The 20,816-nt window shown below is 62.8% G+C and overlaps 3 protein-coding genes across 3 annotated transcripts in view; 2 read left to right on the top strand and 1 right to left on the bottom strand.

Annotated features, from left to right (window-relative positions):
- RAB10 (RAB10, member RAS oncogene family) overlaps window positions 1-6,356 on the top strand; it is a 52,141-nt gene extending 45,785 nt beyond the window's left edge. The window contains exons 5-6 of the mRNA XM_036405166.2: window positions 975-1,076; window positions 3,337-6,356. Of these exons, the coding sequence (XP_036261059.1) occupies window positions 975-1,076; window positions 3,337-3,420 (186 nt within the window). The 3' untranslated portion in view covers window positions 3,421-6,356. The remainder of the gene's footprint in view (window positions 1-974; window positions 1,077-3,336) is intronic.
- Window positions 6,357-9,200: 2,844 nt separating this feature from the next.
- On the top strand, window positions 9,201-18,443 carry GAREM2 (GRB2 associated regulator of MAPK1 subtype 2). The gene is made up of 6 exons (XM_036405249.2): window positions 9,201-9,365; window positions 11,093-11,233; window positions 14,394-14,524; window positions 15,485-16,591; window positions 17,085-17,248; window positions 17,335-18,443. Exons 1-6 carry the CDS (start codon window positions 9,254-9,256, stop codon window positions 18,191-18,193), a joined length of 2,514 nt encoding a protein of 837 aa, XP_036261142.1. The 5' UTR covers window positions 9,201-9,253; the 3' UTR covers window positions 18,194-18,443.
- Window positions 18,444-19,080: 637 nt separating this feature from the next.
- HADHA (hydroxyacyl-CoA dehydrogenase trifunctional multienzyme complex subunit alpha) overlaps window positions 19,081-20,816 on the bottom strand; it is a 28,429-nt gene continuing 26,693 nt past the window's right edge. Inside the window, exon 20 of the mRNA XM_036405232.2 lies at window positions 19,081-19,607. Within this exon, the coding sequence (XP_036261125.1) occupies window positions 19,462-19,607 (146 nt within the window). The 3' untranslated portion in view covers window positions 19,081-19,461. The remainder of the gene's footprint in view (window positions 19,608-20,816) is intronic.

Here is a 20,816-nt window from a genome sequence, read left to right as displayed (position 1 = left end):
TCAAAATTCCCAGACATCCCTGAAGTTCCTCACAGTGTCACAGTGTGTGGTGTCTGTCCTCTTAGGCCCAGACACAGACTGGGGATTATTTAGTAGATTTTAATTGTTCTGAGTTGTGACATTCTGAATCTTCTGAGCCACCTTACCTGGCTGGTGCTGCTGGTGCCAGTTGGAAGGGAGACACAGAATTCCAGAATCCCTGAGACTGGAAAATCCCTCCCAGCCCATCCAGTCCCAGCTGTGCCCAATGCCCACCTTGTCCCCAGCCCAGGGCACTCAGTGCCACATCCAGGTGACACCTGCAGGGATGGGCACCCCAAACCTCCCTGGGCAGCCCCTGCCAAGGCCTGAGCCCCCTTTCCATGGGGAAATTCCTGCTGGTGTCCACCCTGAGCCTGCCCTGGCCCAGCCTGAGGCCATTTCCCCTTGTCCTGTCCCTGTTCCCTGGGAGCAGAGCCCGACCCCCCCTGGCTGTGCCCTCCTGGCAGGGACTTGTGCAGAGCCACAAGGGCCCCCTGAGCCTCCTTTGCTCCAGGCTGAGCCCCTGCCCAGCTCCCTCAGCCCCTGCTGGGGCTCCATTCCCTGCCCAGCTCCCTCAGCCCCTGCTGGGGCTCCATTCCCTGCCCAGCTCCCTCAGCCCCTCCTGGGGCTCCATTCCCTGCCCAGCTCCCTCAGCCCCTCCTGGGGCTCCATTCCCTGCCCAGCTCCCTCAGCCCCTGCAGGTCCCTCGTGTCAGGAGGGGCCCAGAGCTGCCCCAGCACTGGAGGTGCCCCAGCAGTGCCAGCACAGGGGACGGGCACTGCCCTGGCCCTGCTGCCACCCCAGAGCTGGCACAGCCCAGGGGCCAGTGGCACCCCTGGCTTCATGTCCAGTCCAGTATTCCCTGCTTTATAAAAGCTGCTGATCCCAAAGTGGTGGTGGCACCACTGGAACATCCCCAGCCTCTCTAACCTCCCTCTCTCTGTTTGCTGCAGATTGCCAGGGAGCACGGTATTAGGTTTTTTGAAACTAGTGCAAAAGCAAATATAAACATTGAGAAGGCATTCCTCACATTAGCAGAAGACATTCTTCGAAAGGTAGGTGCTCACAGCATTCCTTTGGAACAAATACCCTGAAATTCCAGCTCTCCTGTTGTGATGTTCACCTGGATGGTTGCACTTGGACTTTGCTGTGCTGAGGCAAAGCAGTCCCTGAAGGAGCAGGGCTGAACTTCTGTAGCTTGTTTGATGTTTTGTTGTTGTAGGGGGCCTGCCTACAGGGAGTAACACCCATCAGAGCCAAGGAACTGAAATTCCTGTTTGTTTGGCCCTTACACTCATGGTTGTTGTGCTTGTGCTGGAGTGAAATGTTTCCATTGGTGTGGAGAGAATTCTCCTTTCCTGCCACTGTGTCTGTCCATGCACTGACAGCTCTTGAGGGGCTCTTGGGAAGAGTTCAGGAGTGGAGGGTGGGGCAGGAACGAGCTCTGCCACTCCCAGCTGTGCTCCCAGCCATGGCATTTCCTTGGGGCTTCCACTGCCCCACATCATCTTCCTGAGAGGTGCAGTGAACCAATGAACCATGGAATCAGTGAGGCTGGAAAAGCTTCCTGAGAGCACCAAGTCAAATCATCCCCCAGCACTGCCAGAGCCACCACTGATCCATGTCCCCAAGTGCCACATCCACAGGGCTTTGAAATCCCTCCAGGGATGGACAGCTTTCCCAGCAACAAATTGTTCCCTATATCCAATCTAAACCCTCCTGGCCCAGCCTGAGGCCATTTCCCCTTGTCCTGTCCCTGTTCCCTGGGAGCAGAGCCCGACCCCCCTGGCTGTGCCCTCCTGGCAGGGACTTGTGCAGAGCCACAAGGGCCCCTGAGCCTCCTTTGCTCCAGGCTGAGCCCCTGCCCAGCTCCCTCAGCCCCTGCTGGGGCTCCATTCCCTGCCCAGCTCCCTCAGCCCCTGCTGGGGCTCCATTCCCTGCCCAGCTCCCTCAGCCCCTGCTGGGGCTCCATTCCCTGCCCAGCTCCCTCAGCCCCTCCTGGGGCTCCATTCCCTGCCCAGCTCCAGCCCCTGCAGGTCTCTCATGTCAGGAGGGGCCCAGAGCTGCCCCCAGCTCTGGAGGTGCCCCAGCAGTGCCAGCACAGGGGACGGGCACTGCCCTGGCCCTGCTGCCCCCCTGCCTTGTGTCCATGGCCTGTGGCAGATCCCTGTGTGCCCAGAGCTGCTGTACCTGTGGCCCTGACCTCTGTCAGCTTCCTGCAGGTGCCACTGAGGTGCTTCAGGACTGAGCTGGGCTGGATCCCTGCATGGCTCTGGGACCTTTTCTGTGGGATGTGCTCCCCTGGCCGTGGGCTCAGTGTACACAGAAACCCCTGTGCTGGAACATTCCTGCCTAGGAGCAGCTCATGGGAGCTCCAGAGCTCCAGACACCTGGGCTGGCCAACCCTGGCCCTTGTTGTTCCTTGTCCTCTTCCTGTTCCTACACAAATAAACCCCATCCCAAGCCTGTCTCAGCCCTGCCTTCCTCCCTCTCCTGTGTGATGATTCTGTGGATAATGTCACCCAGTTGTCACTGCAGTCCTCAGTCATTTCTTAATCAGTTTCTGACAAGCTTTGTGTGATAAATGGGGTGAAAACATGGGTGAACAGGAGGTCAGGCTACAAACCATACCAACCTTTGGGCCTTAAATCTTCATTTTTGGCCTCTGTCATTATTCCTGGGATTCTTCTGCAAGGCTGTGACAAAGAGAGTTAAAAAAGGAATGTGGAGAGTGAATTGTGGTGAGGGTTTAGGTTCCTTTCCAGCCAGCTAGAAGTAGATGTTGGTGTTGGATCAAACCCACTGGAGTGGGGCTTTGGCTTTGGTGTCACCAAGTTCTGTCCTGTGACAAGGAGGAGCTTGAGTGTCCTTCCATGGGAGCTGCTGTCCCAGGAGCAGGGAGCAGAGGCTGGGAACAAGCCCAGTTTATCCATAAAAACTGGGGGTTTTGGAGGTCATTAGTTCACATCATCTGAGTTCAGCTTGTGGTGTTTGTAGGCTGGGATTTCCTTACTCCACCAAACACAGCGTTGGCTCTAAAATAATTCCAGTTGATTTTGGGGTGGTCCCACTTCAAGCACTGCGTTTTTTCCCAGCTTTCCATTTATTTAAAACAAACCAAACAACAGGAAAAAAACCCCCTTAAATTGGTTTTTCACATTTGTGCTGGAGTGGGGGGAGGATTCCCTGCCTTTCTGAGGAGCTCTTTGCGCACAGCTGATCCCAGTTCCCTCTGGCGATGCCAGCCCCCAGCTCTGGGTGTTTTCCTGGGGGATCTCCAGAGCCATCTAACTGTGTTCACTTGTTTCCTTGCAGACCCCTGTAAAAGAGCCCAACAGTGAAAATGTAGATATCAGCAGTGGCAGTGGGGTGACGGGCTGGAAGAGCAAGTGCTGCTGAACCTTCTCCTCTCTCACCAATCGCCATCCACCGCCCCTTTTTTCTCGCTGCAAAACAAACCACTCTGCCCGTTTTTTAACCTGAAACCAATGGTTTTGTTCCTCATCTTAACGAGCTCCTGCCTCCCCTTGGTTTTCTGGCTAGGACAGCTTTGCCTACTCCAGTTTTCTCAACACATTGTATAGGAAATTCATCTCCGTGACTTCATTTCCATGTCCCTGCTCAGCTCACCACTACATTTGGGTTGTATTATAGTCCCGTCCCTCCTGCCATTAAACCCCAGAGCAATCATACTCAACTCTCTTCTGCAAATTGTATAAGAATAAAGGTTAGAATTAACAATTGATTTTGTACAACAGTGGAATTTTCTGTCATGGATCATGTGCTTGAGTCACCATATTCTCTAGATGCATCAGGCAAGAGCCAGGAAAAACTCATTTTCGCCTTGAGTCCGTGAGTGGGGTTTCTTTGTCCTGTGCCTTATGTGGAAAAAGGAACTTTTATTTTCACTTTCTTTTCTCTTTTCTGGTGGAAGCATGTGCAGGAGACATCCCATCCCCCCTGTGCCATTGAGTCCTGACCTCTGTAGTGGTTGCTTTCTGTAACGTTGGTGTCATGCATCGAGGACAAAGGGTGGTGCAAAACAAAAGCAAACTCCATGTAACCTGCTGTGTCTCCTCTTGCCAATCCCGCCGTTCCCAACTCTTCCTGCTGCCATTTTTTTTTCTCACTTTGCCGCTCTTTCCTTTCTTTTTTTTTTCTTTTATTTTCTTTTTTTTTTCTTTTTTTTTTTTTTTTTGCCTGCATGCTGCTTTGATTTGCATTTCTCCATGGTGTGATGTGTTAATGGAAAGGATGGCAACGCGGTGTGTTTGCCAAAAATTTAATACAAAGCACTGATTTAGCTTCCGAGGTAAAAATGTTGAGATTCCTACTAACCCCCCTAGGCCTGTCCGTCACTAGTGGTTCCCTCCTCCTCCTCCTCCTCCTCCTCCCGCGTAGCCCCGGCCTTTCCCCCATATGGAAGAGTTATTTGCATGCACTAGTTTCTATGGAGGGTGATGTGGTTGTCTACTTTCTGTGTATGAATATAACATGGATCCCCAAACTGACAGCAGTTCATTAACACGAGCTCCCAGCTTCTGTCCCGAGGGCTGCGGGGCCGGCCCGAGGCCGAGCGGAACTGGATGGAAAGAGAAGGAAAGGAAAGGAAACAAACCAGCCCGAGGGCAGTTTAATTTATTACCTCCCTGGAAACTTTCCACTTTCCAGTGTCCGCGCCGGGCCAGTCCCGCCCCGGATCCCGGCAGGGGCAGCTCCCCCCGGGATGGAGCGGCCGTTCCAGCGCTCCCCACCGCTCCTGCCGCTGTCACCGGCCCTGCTGGCCCTGTCCTGCCGCTCCTGCCGCTGTCACCGGCCCTGCTGGCGCTGTCCTGCCGCTCCTGCCGCTGTCACCGGCCCTGCTGGCGCTGTCCTGCCGCAGGCGGGGCCCGGCACCGCCGCTGCCGCTGCCGAGCGCTCGCCCTGCGGTGGATGCCCGGCCGCGGATCCCCGGCGGTGAATCCCGGCTCCAAGCCCGGCCCCGAGCCCGGTCCCGGCGGGGAGGACACCGAGCCCCGCTCGGCTCCTGGGCCCTGCCTGTGCCTCGCTCCGGCCGCGGCCTTGGCACCGGGACTGGCCCCGGGACTGGCACCGGGACTGGCACCGGGACTGGCCCCGGGACTGGCCCCGGGACTGGCCCCGGGACTGGCCCCGGGACTGGCTCCGCTCCGCCCTCGCCGCAGCCGCTAACGCTGAGTGAATTTTAATGAAATGACGGTGTTTGAACACGGAACTCCTGGTCCGGAGCGGCTCCTCACCGAGGTGTCTCCCTGTCCCTCTGTATTTGGCATTTTGTCCCCGTGTGTGTTAACCCTTCCCAGGCGAGTGGCTGGTGAGCTCGGGCTCAGCGTTGTACAGAGTCCGGCCACTTTCGGCTAAATCTGCACTTTCTAACGTGATCAAAAAGGGAAAAAATGGCGAAATCTACATCAAGGCGTTTGGTTTTGGTTTTGGGGGTTTTTTTTGTTTTTTTTTTTGTTTTTTTTTTTTTGTATAATCCTTGTTTTAAACGTGAGCTTTTTATTTGCCTGCAGGGGCTCTGCTCCCTGTGTGTGCCCCCTTTGTAGACGCTGTGCCCGTTGCAGGCACAGGTGGAGCCCAGGCCACTCGCTGGTGCCACTCGCTGCCAACGCCGCCCCCTCGTCCCTCGCCGTCAGTAAAACTGAGCTGTTTCTATCGGGTCTGTTTCTGTTCCTGTCCAAGCTCCAGCTGCACCCGGGGCGGGCCGGGAGGAGGGAGCAGCACGAGTCGGTGCCGATGCTGAAACAGATAAAAACCCCCCTAAAAATAATAATAATAATAATATTAATAATAACCATCATGTCGGAGGAGTTTGCAGTAACTTGATGTCTGCTGGTATCTCAACTCCCTGCCTAGTTCTAAACTAACTGCTTGTGAAAGCTCTGCTTGGAAGCCCAGCCCAGCCCTGTGGAGTAGAGAAGGGCAGCGGGAGGTGTCAGCAGCCCCTCCGTGCCCCCGGCCCCGCCCGCGGAGGGAGCTCAGCGCTGCCCTTTTGTCACCAAAAAAGCGTTAAACGATGAAATCGGTCCTGCTAAACCAAACCCGAGCTTGGCTCTGTCCCACGGCCGTGTCACGCGCCGGGGTCTCCGCGGCGCTTCGTGCCCTCGGACGGTGGAATAAAACAGCATCAAGGTCTTGGATTAATTCCCATGCCGACAATTTTTTACTTAATCTTTTAATATTTTTGCTACTCCACTCTGGCTTTTTATTTAAAACACATTCTTTTGTACCACTTACTGTATCAAATTGTATAAAAGATCACTGTCCCATTCTTGGTCGTACCAAGAGCAAATAAAAGCTTTTATAAACTTGCACTGGTGACTTCCTGGGCGCCTTGAATCCCCTCTGGCTCCGCTGGGAGTGAGCCCAGCCCTGGAGGAGGTGGGATGAGTCCCCCCAGACTCTCAGGGCTGCTTTGCCTGCGGGTGGAGCTGTTCCTGCTGCCTTGCCCAAAGCTGCCGCTGGCGTTTGCCCGGGGCAGGATTCTGGGGTCCGAGGCTGCCCCATCCCGACGTGGAGCCCCTTGAGGGGGGGACACCAGCTTGGGGGTGTGGGGTCTCCTCTGGGACCCTACTGGGGAGGGACTTGGGGTGTTTTTTGGGAAGCAGCTGTTCCGCCCCATGTTCTGCACCTCATGTTCTGCACCCCTGCCTCGGGTGGGAATCAGGGGTGGCTGTTCCAGCTCTCCAAGAGCCCCCACTGCTGTGCCACTGTCCTTCCCCACCCTGTCCCCTCTGCCAGCCTCTGGGGCCAGGGATGTCCCCTCCAGCAAAGCCCAGTGAGGGACCATCCCAGGGACAGCAGGGGGACCCATTGCTGCTGCTGCCCTCCCACTGCCACGGTGTCCCTGGTCCTACAGTGTCCCCATGTCACAGTGTCCCTGTCCCTACAGTGTCCCTGTTCCCACAGTGTCCCTGCTGCCATGGTGTCCCCGTGCCGCGATGTCCCCGCTGCCATGGTGTCCCCGTTCCCACAGTGTCCCTGTTCCCATTGCCACAGTGTCCCTGTTCCCACAGTGTCCCTGCTGCCATGATGTCCCCGCTGCCACGGTGTCCCTGTTCCCACAGTGTCCCTGTTCCTACAGTGTACCCACTGCAACAGTGTCCCCATGTCACAGTGTCCCTGGTCCTACAGTGTCCCTGGTCCTACAGTGTCCCCAGTGGCACAGTGTCCCCATTGCCATGGTGTCCCTGCTGCCATGATGTCCCCACTGCCACAGTGTCCCTGTTCCCACAGTGTCCCCAATGCCACAGTGTCCCCACTGCCACAGTGTCCCTGCTGCCACAGTGTCCCTGTCCCTACAGTGTCCCTGTTCCCATTGCCACAGTGTCCCTGTTCCCATTGCCACAGTGTCCCTGTTCCCACAGTGTCCCTGCTGCCATGGTGTCCCCGTGCCGCGGTGTCCCCGCTGCCATGGTGTCCCTGTTCCCACAGTGTCCCTGCTGCCATGGTGTCCCCGTGCCGCGGTGTCCCCGCTGCCATGGTGTCCCCGTTCCCATGGCGCCGGGATCCGGCAGAAGCTGGTGGTTTTTTTGTGCCGCTGCTGGGAATAAAGCCGGGACTGTGTCATGGCCGCGGGGCCCGGCCGTCCCTGGCAGGGGCGAGGCCGTGGGGAGCAGCTCAGCGATCCCAAATCCTCCCCATCGCGGGGGCTCAGGGCGTGGGAGAGCCCCCACAGCCACCCATGGGTGCGGGATTTGGGGGGAAACTCCCAGGGAGTCTCGGGGAGGGGGGGCCTGGCAGGGACCTTCCCCACACGGACGCCATCCCAGTGTCCCGTTTGTCCGTGTCACCCCCGGCACTGAGCCTTGGGTCTTTCCCCATCCTCCTCCTCCTCCTGCTGCTGCATCCTTCTTTCTGTCCCCATCCCAGCTCCGCCATCCCAGCTCCGCCATCCCGGCTCCATCCCCATCCTTGCTCTGTTCCATACGTGCCCTTCCCTGTCCCCTCTCCTTTCCTACAGCTGTTCCCTCCCTTTCCCTGCTCCTTTCCCATCCTTGCTCCTTCCCTACAGCTGCTCCATCGTTTTCCCTGTTCCTTCTCCATCCCTGCTCCTTCCCTTCTCCTGCTTCACCCTTCTCACTGTTCCACCTCTCTTCCATCCCATCCCACCCCATCCCATCCCATCCCTGCTCCGCCCAGCAGCCTCCCCTTGTGCTTGGCCCGGGGACAGTGACGGGGGCAGAGGACAGCACACAGTGACACGTCCCCAGGGCCGGGCACCTGCTGCTTCCTCCACTCCCTCATCCTCCTCAGCCCAGTCTCCAGCGGAGTGGGAATGCAGCCGGCAAAGGACCGGGGAGGGGGATCCGGACCAGACGCTGCAGAGCGGGACCGGGGCTTCCCCCCCCGGGCTGAGGGACCGAGGGTGCGGGGACCCACCGGGTCCGGTGTCCCCCGCAGGGTGCGGAGTCCCCGCTCGGGTCCCCGCTGACTGTGATGTCCCCGTCCCCCTCTCCCGGTCCCATTTGTGCTCCGCGTCCGTGCGGCAGAGCCGGGCCGCGGGGTCCCGGCGGGGACATCGGGGTGTGGGGCAGCATCGGGGTCCCCCCGGTCCCCCCCACCGGTCCCTTGTGCTCCCCGCCGCCCTCGCTTGGGACCCCCCGGCAGCTCCCGGCGACTCCGCGCCTCCAGCAGCGGGACGGGACGGGACGGGACGGGACGGGACGGGACGGGACGGGACGGGACGGGACGGGACGGGACGGGACGGGGGAGGGTCCCCGCGGCGCCCCCCGCCCGTTCCCTCGGCGGCCGGAGGGAGCCGAACCCCCGGGACCCCGGGGCGAGCCGGGGCTGAGCCCCCGGAGCCCGAGAGCGCGGGCGGAGCCGCCCCCCAACCCCGCGGGGCAGCGCGACCCGCCCGGGACAGCCCCGGAGCGGCCCCGCCGGGGCATGCGCGGCACGGGGGGCGATGCCCGGCCCGGGGGGGTGCCCGGTCCTGAGGGGGTGCCCGGCCCAAGGGGGTGCCCGGTCCTGAGGGGGTGCCCAGTCCCAAGGGGGTGCCCCGCACGGGGGTCCCCGCCCGCCGCCGCCTCCCCCGCCCCCGCCGGGGGGGTTCCGCCTGCCGGGGCGGGCGGGCAGGAGGGGCCGGGGGCGGGCGGGGGGCGGCTCCTCCTGCCCCGCTCCCGCCGCCCCCCGCCCCCCGCCCCGGCCCCGGCCCGGCGGCGGCGGCGATGGAGCCCGGCCCGGGGCCGGCCTGAGCCGCGATGCGATGGAGAAGCTCGCGGCGGGGCTGGCCCGGCTCCGCTGGAGCCCCGCGGCGCTGCCCCTCGACGCCATCGTCAGCCAGTGCCGCCTGCCCACCCTCGTCTGCCTCGGGCAGGGTGAGCCCGGCGGGGGAGGACACGAGCGGGGGGTGAAGTCTGGAGGGACGAGAAGGAGGAGGAGGAGGAGGGAGGGAGGGAGGTTGGAGTGATGGGGAGGAGGAGGAGGGTGGGAGGAAGGCTGGGGGGACCAGGGGAGGGAGGGAGGATGGAGGGACGGAGAGTGAGGCTGGAGTGAGGAGGAGGAGGAGGGAGAAAGGATGGAGTGATGAGGAGGAGGGAGGGGTGGAAGGCGGAGGGATGGGGAGGGAGGGAGGAAGGCTGGAGAGTGAGGACGAGGAGGGAGGGAGGTTGGAGTGATGAGGGAAAGGGAGAGACGAAGGACGAAGAGACCGGGAAGAGGGAGGGAGGGAGGGAGGAAGTCTGGGGAGACGAAGAGGAGGGAGGGAGAGTGGAGCGATGAGGAGCAGGGAGCGGTGGAGGGTAGAGGGATGGGGAAGTGAGGAAGGCTTGAGAGTGAGGAGGAGGAAGGGAGGAAGGCTCGGAGGAAGGGATGGAGAGTGGAGGGATGAAGAGGAAGATAGGAAAGATGGGGAAGTGAGGAGAGAGTGGCGACTGGAGGAGTGAGGAGGAGGTGGAGGGAGAGAGGAAGGCTGGAGGGATGAAGAGTAGGCTGGAAGAGGCTGAAGGGATGAGGAGGAGAAAGACGGGAGAAGGAAGGAGCCTGGAGTGCTGAGGAGGAGGAGGGAGGGAGGGAGGAAGGCTGGGGCCAGGTGAGCCCCAGCTGCTGTCCCGGCTCCGGGGCTGCTCGGGTCGGGTCCTTTCGGGTGGGGGGGCCGGGGCTGCCCCTCGGGGCTGTGAGGTGGGAAATTGTGGGGCCCGGGTCCCCCCAGCCATGGCCCAGAAGTTTCCCCACTGTCACCCTTGCCGGGTGACGCTCGGGAGGTGCTGGCAGGGGCTGGGAGCCACCGTGTCCCTCCCCACCCTCCCTGGGACACGGCCTGGCTGGGGGGGCCTGGCTGGGACCCCCCAAACCCAGGCAGAGTGGGGAGAGGGGGATGTGGGGCTGGGGGGATGTGGGGAGCAGGAAATGTGGGGAGCAGGAAATGTGGGGAGCAGGGGATGTGGGGAGCAGGGGCTGTAGGGGTGTGGGGGTGTGGGCAGCAGGGAGCAGGGGATGTGGGGATTTGGGGTGCAAGGTCTGTGGGGAGCAGGGGATTTGGTACTGTGGGGATGTGGGGCCGTGGGGAGCAGGGGATGAGGTGCTTGTGGGGCTGTGGGGAGCAGGGGGTGCAGGGGACCCCCAGCCTGGCCGTGTCCCCCCCAGATCAGGGCCCATCCCGGCTGCAGGGGGTGCCGGGGGGTGTCGGGGGTGCCCGGGGGGTGTCGGGGGTGCCTGGGGGGGTTCAGAGGTGCCCGGGGATGTCGGGGGTGCCGGGGGGTGTCGGGGGTGCCTGGGGGGGTTCAGAGGTGCCGGGGGATGTCGGGGGTGCCGGGGGGTGTCGGAGGTGCCCGGGGATGTCGGGGGTGCCGGGGGGTGTCGGGGGTGCCGCGGTTCTGGAGGGCTCCCGGGGGGGCCCGCGCTCAATAAACTTCTTGTTTGCGGCGGCTGCAGCTTTTCAGGGGGCACAAAGAAATTGTTTCCTGGGCAACTGGCGGCTCTTGGCAGCGGCACCTGCTCATCCCTCGCTCCGTCCGTCCGTCCGTCCGTCCGTCCAGCGGCGCCGGGGGGCGGGGCGGGGCGGGGCAGGGGGGGTGGCGGTGGTGACAGCCCTGTCCCCCCGCAGGTGAGCGCGTGGAGGGGGTGACAGCCCAGGACGTGCTCCTGGTCCACTCGTGCCGGCAGTGGACGACGGTGACAGCGCACAGCCTGGAGGAGGGACACTACGTCATCGGGCCCAAAATCGACATCCCGCTCCAGTACCCAGGTGGGGACAATGGTGACAACGGGAATGGTGGCCCTGGGCCAGCGGAGCCGGGACCTGCCCCCCCTGCCCTCCCTCTGCCCGCTGGGGCTGCTCCAGTAGGGTCCAGTTTGGGGTAGGGGATGCTCTGGTTTGGGGGCTGCCCCCACCCCTGGCAGAGCTGCAGAGGGGCAAGGATGGGGATTGGGATGGGATGGGATGGGATGGGATGGGATGGGATGGGATGGGATGGGATGGGATGGGAAGGGATGGGATGGGATCCATGGGATGGGATCAATGGGATGGGATGGGATCGATGGGATGGGATGGGATGGGATGGGATGAGATGGGATGGGATGGGATGGGAAGGGATGGGATGGGATGGGATCCATGGGATGGGATGGGATGGGATCCATGGGATGGGATCCATGGGATGGGATCCATGGGATGGGATGGGAAGGGATGGGATCCATGGGATGGGATCCATGGGATGGGATCCATGGGATGGGATGGGATGGGATGGGATCCATGGGATGGGATGGGATCCATGGGATGGGAAGGGATGGGATCCATGGGATGGGATCCATGGGATGGGATGGGATGGGATGGGATGGGATGGGATGGGATGGGATGGGATGGGATGGGATGGGATGGGAAGGGATGGGATGGGAAGGGATGGGATGGGATGGGATGGGATCCATGGGATGGGATCCATGGGATGGGATGGGATCCATGAGATGGGAAGGGATGGGATGGGATCATGGGATGGGATGGGATGGGATGGGATCCATGGGATGGGATCCATGGGATGGGATGGGATGGGATGGGATGGGATGGGATGGGATCCATGAGATGGGAAGGGATGGGATGGGATCATGGGATGGGATGGGATCCATGGGATGGGAAGGGATGGGATCCATGGGATGGGATCCATGGGATGGGATGGGATGGGATGGGATGGGATGGGATGGGATGGGATGGGAAGGGATGGGATGGGAAGGGATGGGATGGGATGGGATGGGATCCATGGGATGGGATCCATGGGATGGGATGGGATCCATGAGATGGGAAGGGATGGGATGGGATCATGGGATGGGATGGGATGGGATGGGATCCATGGGATGGGATCCATGGGATGGGATGGGATGGGATGGGATGGGATGGGATGGGATGGGAAGGGATGGGATGGGAAGGGATGGGATGGGATCCATGAGATGGGAAGGGATGGGATGGGATCATGGGATGGGATGGGATGGGATGGGATCCATGGGATGGGATCCATGGGATGGGATGGGATGGGATGGGAAGGGATGGGATGGGATGGGATGGGATGGGATCCATGAGATGGGAAGGGATGGGATGGGATGGGATGGGATGGGATGGGATGGGAAGGGATGGGATGGGATGGGATGGGATGGGATCCATGAGATGGGAAGGGATGGGATGGGATCATGGGATGGGATGCAGACAAGGACAGCGATGGGATGCAGACAAGGACAGGGATGAGGATGGGGTAGGATGGGATAGAGATGGAAATGGGAGAGAGACGAGGATGGGATGGGGAAAAGGGACAGGGATGAGCTGGGATGGGATGAGGAAGGGATGGGGACAGCGAGAGTGATGAGGCTGGGCTGGGGAGGAGCTGGGCTGGCATGAGGATGAGGATGGGGCCGGGTTGGGGTCGGCAGCGCAGACGAAGGTGCTGAGCTGCCTCTGCCGGCAGCCGCCAGAGCCTTAATGACCCCTCTAAGTGCTCCACGGCGGTAATGAGTCCTGCTAATAAATAAATAATGGGAAATGGAGCGGGGGAGGGGTTAATCACCCGTCCCACGGGGGCTGCAGGGCGCTGGGCTGTTGTTAACAGCGTTCGGGGCTCGGCCGTGGCCCCGCTGCCCCGGGATGCGGGGCTGAGCCGGCTCCAGCCTCGGGTGCCCCCGAGCCAAGCGAGGAGCTCTGGTGTCCCAGCTCCGCCGGCCGGGCGGGCGGGGATTTATAATTAATATTCGCCTCAGGTCCGTGCCCGGCAGCCGCTGCCGGTGGAGGCGGCTGTGCTGGGGCTGCAGCTGCCCCGCTCCCGTTCCTGCCCATTCCCGCTCCCGTTCCTGCCCATTCCCGTTCCCGTTCCTGCGCATTCCCGTTCCCGTTCCTGCCCATTCCCACTCCCGTTCCCGTTCCTGCCCATTCCCGTTCCCGTTCCTGCCCATTCCCGTTCCCGTTCCTGCCCATTCCCACTCCCGTTCCCGTTCCTGCCCATTCCCGTTCCCGTTCCTGCCCATTCCCGTTCCCGTTCCTGCGCATTCCCGTTCCCGTTCCTGCCCATTCCCGCTCCCGTTCCTGCCCATTCCCGTTCCCGTTCCTGCCCATTCCCGTTCCCGTTCCTGCCCATTCCCGTTCCCGTTCCTGCCCTTTCCCATTCTCGTTCCTGCCCTTTCCCATTCCCGTTCCCGTTCCTGCCCATTGCCGTTCCCATTCCTGCCCTTTCCCGTTCCCATTCCTGCCCATTCCAGTTCCCGTTCCTGCCCTTTCCCGCCCATTCCTGCCTTTCCCCACTCCTGTTCCTGCCTTTCCCCATTCCCGTTCCTGTTCCTACCTTTCTCTATTCCCATTCCTGCCTTCCCCCGTTCCCGTCCCTGTCTTTCCACGTTCCTGCCCATTCCCATTCCCGTTTCTGCCTTTCCCCATTCCTATCCCTGTCTTTCCCCTTTCCCGCCCTTCCCCACTCCCTTTCCCGCCTTTCCCCGTTCCCGGTTCCCTTCCCGGTGTCTCTCCCACCTGAGCTGTGGGGTCACTGTGCCCTGGCATGGCTGGGATGGGATTTTGGGGGGCAGTGGGCACCCCTGGCAATTTGGGCCGCTCTGGGCACTCCCAGGAACACTTTTGGGGGTGCATTCCATGTACCCCATGCCTTGTCCCAACCCAGAAACCCCCCAGGGGCTGCTCTGGGGTCCCCTTGCAGCACTTGGCCACTGGCAAAGCCCCCAGGAATGTCCCCAAAGCTGTGGTGGGGACCCCAGGGTGCCTCAGGGGTGGCTGTCCCCCCATGAAGGGCCCCAGGGGGGTGACAGTGGGTCCCTGGGAGGAGCTGGGCCCCTCAGGGGTGGCTGTCCCCCATGAAGGGCCCCAGGGGGGTGACAGCGGGTCCCTGGGAGGAGCTGGGCCCCTCTCACCTCGGGGGTCCCCGCAGGGAAGTTCAAGCTGCTGGACCAGGACCGGGACCTCCGCGAGCCTGTGCAGTATTTCAACAGCGTGGAGGAGGTGGCCAGCATCTTCCCAGACCGCATCTTCGTCATGGAGGCCATCACCTTCAGCGTGAAGGTCCTGGGGACAGCAGGGGACGGGGCTGGGCCAGCAGGGGACACTGGTGGCACAGCAGGGAGGGGCGGTGGGGTGGGAGGGGACACCGAGGACAGCGGTGGGGCAGGAGGGGAGCGGGGGTGAGGGGACAGGGACTTTGGGGGGTGGTGGGACATCAGGACAGGATGGTGGGACAGTGAAGGGTGGGGGTGGGACAGCAGGGGTGAGTGGTGGGATACTGGGGGAATTGGTTGGACAGCACTGCAGGGTGGGGGAAATAAAGGAGGGAAAACAGGGGACAGGGCTGGGACATCAGGAGAGGACAGTGGGACAGCAGGGAGTGGTGGTGGAGCATCAGGGATGGTGGTGGTGGGACTTTGAGATGGTGTTGGAGCATCAGGAATGATGGTGGGGTGATACTGGGGGATGGTGGTGGGATGTCCAGGATGGCAGTGGGATGTCAGGGATGGTGGTGGGACATCAGGGAATGGTGGTGGAACATCAGGGAATGGTGGTGGAATTTCAAGGATGGTGGTGGGACATCAGAGGTAGTGGTGGGATGTCAGGGATGGTGATGGGACATTAGGGGATGGTGGTGGGATAAGGAATAATGGTAGGATGATGTCAGGAGATGGTGGTGGAATTTCAGGGATGCTGGTAGGACATCAGAGGGCGGTGGTGGGATGGCAGGGATGCTGGTGGGACATCAGAGGGTGGTGGTGGGATGGCAGGGATGGTGATGGGACATCAGAGGGTGGTGGTGGGATGGCAGGGATGCTGGTGGGACATCAGAGGTGGTGGTGGGATGGCAGGGATGGTGATGGGACATCACAGGGTGGTGGTGGGATGGCAGGGATGCTGGTAGGACATCAGAGGTGCTGGTGGGATGGCAGGGATGCTGGTGGGACATCAGAGGTGGTGTTGGGGTGTTGGGGGCGCAGGGCAGGGCAGCGGGTGCCATGTTGGGGCTGTCGCGGGCAGGTGGTGTCGGGGGAGTTCAGCGAGGACAGCGAGGTTTACAACTTCACGCTGAACGCGGGGGACGAGCTGACGCTGATGGGGCAAGCGGAGATCCTGTGCGCCAAGACGGTGAAGGAGAAGTCGCGTTTCAACACCCTCCTGCGCAAGCTGGGCAAGGCGGCGCCGGCGGCGGGGGCGCGGCAGGTGAAGGGCAAGATGCCGTGTCTGATCTGCATGAACCACCGCACCAACGAGAGCCTGAGCCTGCCCTTCCAGTGCAAGGGCCGCTTCAGCACCCGCAGCCCGCTGGAGCTGCGCCTGCAGGAGGGCGAGCACACCATCCGCAGCATCATCGAGAAGGTGCGGCTGCCCGTCAACGTGGCCGTGCCCAGCCGGCCCGCCCGCAACCCCTACGACCTGCACGCCATCCGAGAGGGCCACTGCTACAAGCTGGTCAGCATCATCTCCAAGACGGTGGTGCTGTGCTGCATCCTGCGCCGGGAGGAGCTGGTGCCTTTCCATTTCCTGCTGCTCACCGACATGCCCCGCTTCCAGCTGCCCGAGGGGCTGCTGGCCGGGGACCCGCAGCTGGAGAAGCTGCTGCGGGACAGCGCCGCGTATTGCCACGACCGCTTCAACCCCGACGAGTACTCGCGGGCCGTGCGGGAGGCCAAGCCGGACTTGCTGGAGGAATGCGCGAGCCCGCGGCGCCTGCGGCTCTGCCTGCCCGCCTGCGGCCGCGAGGAGCTCAGCCAGCCCCTGCAGCGCCTCTCGCTCTGCGCCTGCGGCTCCGGGGGTCCCCGGGAGCCCCCCGCCCGCTGCCAGGGACCGCGGGGCCTCGGCGGGGGCACCCCGCGCCCGCCGCTGCCCGACTTCCCCGAGCCCGAGCGGGAGTACATGACGCCCGACTGGGCCGAGCCCGAGTTCAGGACTCAGGAGCCGCTGGAGATTCCCTACGAGGAGCTGTGGAGCAATCCCAGCCCGGAGGGCTGCTGCGAGCTGGGCAGCAGCGGCGGCCGGCCCGACCTCGTCTCCTTCGGGGCTGTCACCCCGCTGGGCTCCCCGCACCGCCCCGGGGACGAGCCCCGCGGGGACACCCCGCCCCCGGTGCCACCCAAATCGGAGGCGGTAAGAGCCCGCTCCCGTCCCCAGGGATGGGGAACGGCATCGCCGGGGTCCTGTCAGCCCATCCGTGGCAAGGCCAGCGCCATGGCAGGGCAGCCCGACCCCCTCCCTGCCCCCTGGCCCTGGGGTCCCTCCCCAGCTCTGCTTGGTCACCCAAATCTTCAGACCTCGGGTCCCCAGGGCTGCCCACCACCGATCCTCATTCCGAGGCACCCCAGGGCTCTCTGCACCATCGGGTACCTCTTGGGCTGCCCGGAACCGTGGGGTACCCGATCCTCTGGCCTTCCCTATACAAATTTCAGCCTCCCCTTCACCACGGGGCACCCCAATATTTTGATCTCCTCGCGCCACGGGCTAGGAGGGCCCCAAGTCTCCCCAGCTGCACCCAGAGCTTTGCGGCCGGGCAGGAGCGGCTGTCCCCGAGCCCCCATCACCCCGTCCGGCCGCGGGGATCCCCGGGTGCCCCCGGGGCCCTGACGGCGCTGCCCCGTTCCAGGTGAAGGAGGAGTGCCGGCTGCTGAACGCGCCCCCGGTGCCGCCCCGGGGCAGCCGCCCCCCGGCGCCCTGCAGCCCCCCGGGCCCCCTGCGCTGCCCGAAGCTGGCACCCGCGCCCTCGCCCAGCCCCAGCCTCTCCTACTACTCCTCGGGGCTCCACGACGGGTGAGTGGCTCCGGGGACACCGGGGACGGTGGGTGGGGGGTACCTGGAACCGTGGGGTGACGGTGACACTGGCCTCGCCCCGGCAGGTCGGCCCCGCGCAGCGGCAGCGCCTCGCCCTCTCCGGACGCGTACTCGCTGTACTGCTACCCCTGCACCTGGGCCGACTGCAAGGCTGCCGAGCCCCCCGGGCGGCCGCTGCCCCCGGCCCAGCCCGCGCCCAGCTCCTGGTCCGACCCCTGGGCGTTCCCCGAGCCGGGCGCCGGGGCGGGCAGCGGCTGCTCCACGCCGCTGCTGGGGACCGAGCCCCCCCTGAAGCCCTTCCGCAGCTGCCCCCGCCTCAAGCCCCCGCACCCCCAGAAGCGCTTTGCCCCCTTCGGGGCGCTCAACCCCTTCGCCGGCCCAGCAGAGTGGCCGGAGAGTCCCGAGTGGTCCAAAGCGGCGCCTTCGGCCCCGGCCGCTCCCTCCTCCTCCTCCTCCTCGCCGGAGCCCTTCGCCCCCGCCGAGGAGCCGGCGGCCCCTCCTCGGCCCCCCAAGGGCTTGGACGGGGACGGCATCGTCATCCGGGGGGCGGCCCCGCTGTCCCCCGCCGTCCTGCGCGGGGCCGAGGGCGTCACCCGCCTGTACCTGGCCCAGGGGGTGATCGAGGTGCCGCCGGCGGCGAGGGGCGACGGGGCAGCCCCGGCGGCCGCCCCCCGGCCCAGCGGGGACGGCCCGGCCTGGCTGCCCCCCGCCGACCTGTCGGCGCTGTCGCTGGAGGAGGTGTCCAAGTGCCTGCGCTTCATCGGCCTCTCCGAGGACGTCGTGAGCTTCTTCGCCCGCGAGAGGATCGACGGCAGCATCTTCGTGCAGCTCAGCGAGGAGATCCTGGCCGACGATTTCCGCCTCACCAAGCTCCAGGTGAAGAAGATCATGCAGTTCATCAAGGGCTGGCGCCCCAAGATCTAGTGCCACGCCGGGGACCCCCTGCACGGGGAGGGTCCCCAAGTCACCCGGAGCACGGCTCTGGGTGGCCCCGCTCCCGTCCCTCTCTGATGCTGCAGGTTCTCCTCTCCCATTGCCCAGCCCTCTCCAATTCCCCTTTTAACACTGGACAGTCATTTTGGCCCCAAAGGGCTGGAAAAACACTGGATTTTGTGTCGACTGGTTTAACTTAATCCTTGTGGATTAGCATAATAAATGTACGGGAGAGTAATGAGCCCCCAGAGAAGGCCCTTGCTTGGGGAGGAGGGGAAGGGGGGAGGATTGATGCTCTGAGGGCTCTCTCCCCTCCCTGCAGATCCTTCCCATCCCTTGGGGAGGGATTACCAGCCCCGTGCCTCCCCCAGCACTCAGCAGAGGCAGATGAGATGATGTCTTGGCCCAATTCTGGCCTGGGAGCTTTGAAAGACAGGGAGAGGTGACATGAAAAGCAGCAGGGTTCAGCCATGGCCCAAGGCCTGCCAGGGAGCAGGAAAACGGCAGGAAGCTGGAAAGGAAGCCAGGGAGGGGGGGCCAGCCCAGTGACAGGTGCCCAGAGATTTAAAGCCTTTTAGCTTAACTTGATCTCTCCCCACGGGGGGGCCCTCTGGCCTTTGGCTGCTCCATCTGCAATTACAGGCAGGTCCATCTGCCAGATCACCTGCCAGGATCACCCCCGTGGCAGAGAGAGCTGGAGGCTCCTCACAAGTCCCGAGTAACGGCAGAGGTGACACTGCTTTGTCCTGCACCGCTGCCATCCTGCCCCTCCATGGCCCCACTGCACCACGGACAGGAGCCCAAGGCACTGCCTGAAGCAGTCAATCCCCACTCAAGCCGTTCCCTCAGGGAGATGGAAGGAGAAGCAGGAGTCCAAACCCAGGAGATGGGGCTTTATTTTGGTGGATGTTGATGGAAAGGCAAGGCCTTGGCTCCAGCCACAAGCTGGATGCTACTGGCCAGGCTGGGAGCTCTGGAGGCAAAGGCAGCAGGAATTCCCTCCCCCAGCACGGAGCCCCCAGGCCCAGGCTGGCCCGGGACGGATGTACCCAACACACAGTGGCTGGTAAGGCACTTGAAATGACTACAAGCCATGAGGCAGCCTCCTGCCCCCCTCCTTCCTTTCTTCTTTTTTTCCTTCCTTCCTTCCTTTCTTCCCTTCCTCCCCCGGGAGCTTTGCAGATTAACCTATGGAGAATGGGGTGTTGAGGGGAGCTGAGGCCCGGCTGGAGGAGCTGTCGGGGTGTCACCAGGCCACCTCACTGGTGGAATTTCCTGCTGGGGCTGTTGGCGTGGTCCAGCAGGAGCTGGCACGGTGTGAACTGGCTGCCGTACACGGCCTCGTACTTGCGCAGTTTGTCCACGAGCTGCCGGGCGCCGTAGGAGTCGGCGAACCTGAAGGGACCTGCGGGGACAGGGACATGGCAGGGACAGGGACAGGGCTGGGACAGGGATATGGCGGGGACAGGGACAGGACAGGGACATGGCTGGGACAGAGCTGGGACAGGGCGGGGACAGGGACATGGCTGGGACAGGGACATGGCTGGGACAGGGACACATCTGGGATGGGGATGGGGACACAGCAGTGATGGAGACACGGCGGGGACAGGGACAGAGCTGTGACAGGGACACAGCAGGGACAGGGACATGGCTGTGATGGGGACATGGTGGGCACAGGGACACAGCGGGGACATGGATACAGCAGGGACAGGGACACACTGCTGGGACAGGGACATGGCAGGGACACAGATACAGCTGTGACAGGGACATGGCAGGGACAGGGACAGGGCAGGGACAAGGACACACGGCTGGGACAGGAACACACGGCGGGGACATGGACACGGTGGGGACAAGGACACAACTGGGATGGGACATGGCTGGGACAGGGACACTGCTGGGACAAGGACATGGGTGTAACAGGGACACAGCAGTGACAGGGACACAGCAGGGACAGGGACGTGGCAGGGACAGGGACGTGGCAGGGACAGGGACACACTGCTGGGAAAGGGACATGGTGGGCACAGGGACACAGCGGGGACGTGGATACAGCAGGGACAGGGACACACTGCTGGGACAGGGACACACTGCTGGGACAGGGACATGGCAGGGACACGGATACAGCTGTGACAGGGACATGGCTGGGACAGGGACACACAGCAGGGACAGGGACATGGCAGGGACAGGGACACACTGCTGGGACAGGGAAGTAGAAGCACCAAGGTGCCTGGAAGGGTCCCAGCCCCCAGAAGCAATGGCTTTGTCCCATTCATCCTTCTCCACAAGAGACCCCCCAGTCTCTCATCAGGGACTCTGCTCCCTGCTCAGCTGAGCTGGGGAGGGCTGGGGACAAGCTGGGACATGGATAATCACAGAATCATGGATGGTTTTGGTGGGAAGGGATCTCAAATCCCATCCATTCCCACCCTGCCAAGTCTCACCCCCTCCCAGTACCCCAGGGTGCTCCAAGCCCCAGTGTCCAGCCTGACCTTGGGCACTGCCAGGGATCCAGGGGCAGCCCCAGCTGCTCTGGGCACCTGTGCCAGGGCCTGCCCACCCTCTCAGGGAAGAATCCCTTCCCAATATCCTGTCCAAACATGAGAAGCCACTCCCCACT

This window comes from Molothrus ater, chromosome 32 (genome assembly GCF_012460135.2).
Source record: "Molothrus ater isolate BHLD 08-10-18 breed brown headed cowbird chromosome 32, BPBGC_Mater_1.1, whole genome shotgun sequence".
NCBI classification, from domain to species: domain Eukaryota; kingdom Metazoa; phylum Chordata; class Aves; order Passeriformes; family Icteridae; genus Molothrus; species Molothrus ater.
The sequence above is the reverse complement of the archived record's forward strand: the minus strand, read 5'-3'. Positions and strand labels throughout refer to the sequence as shown.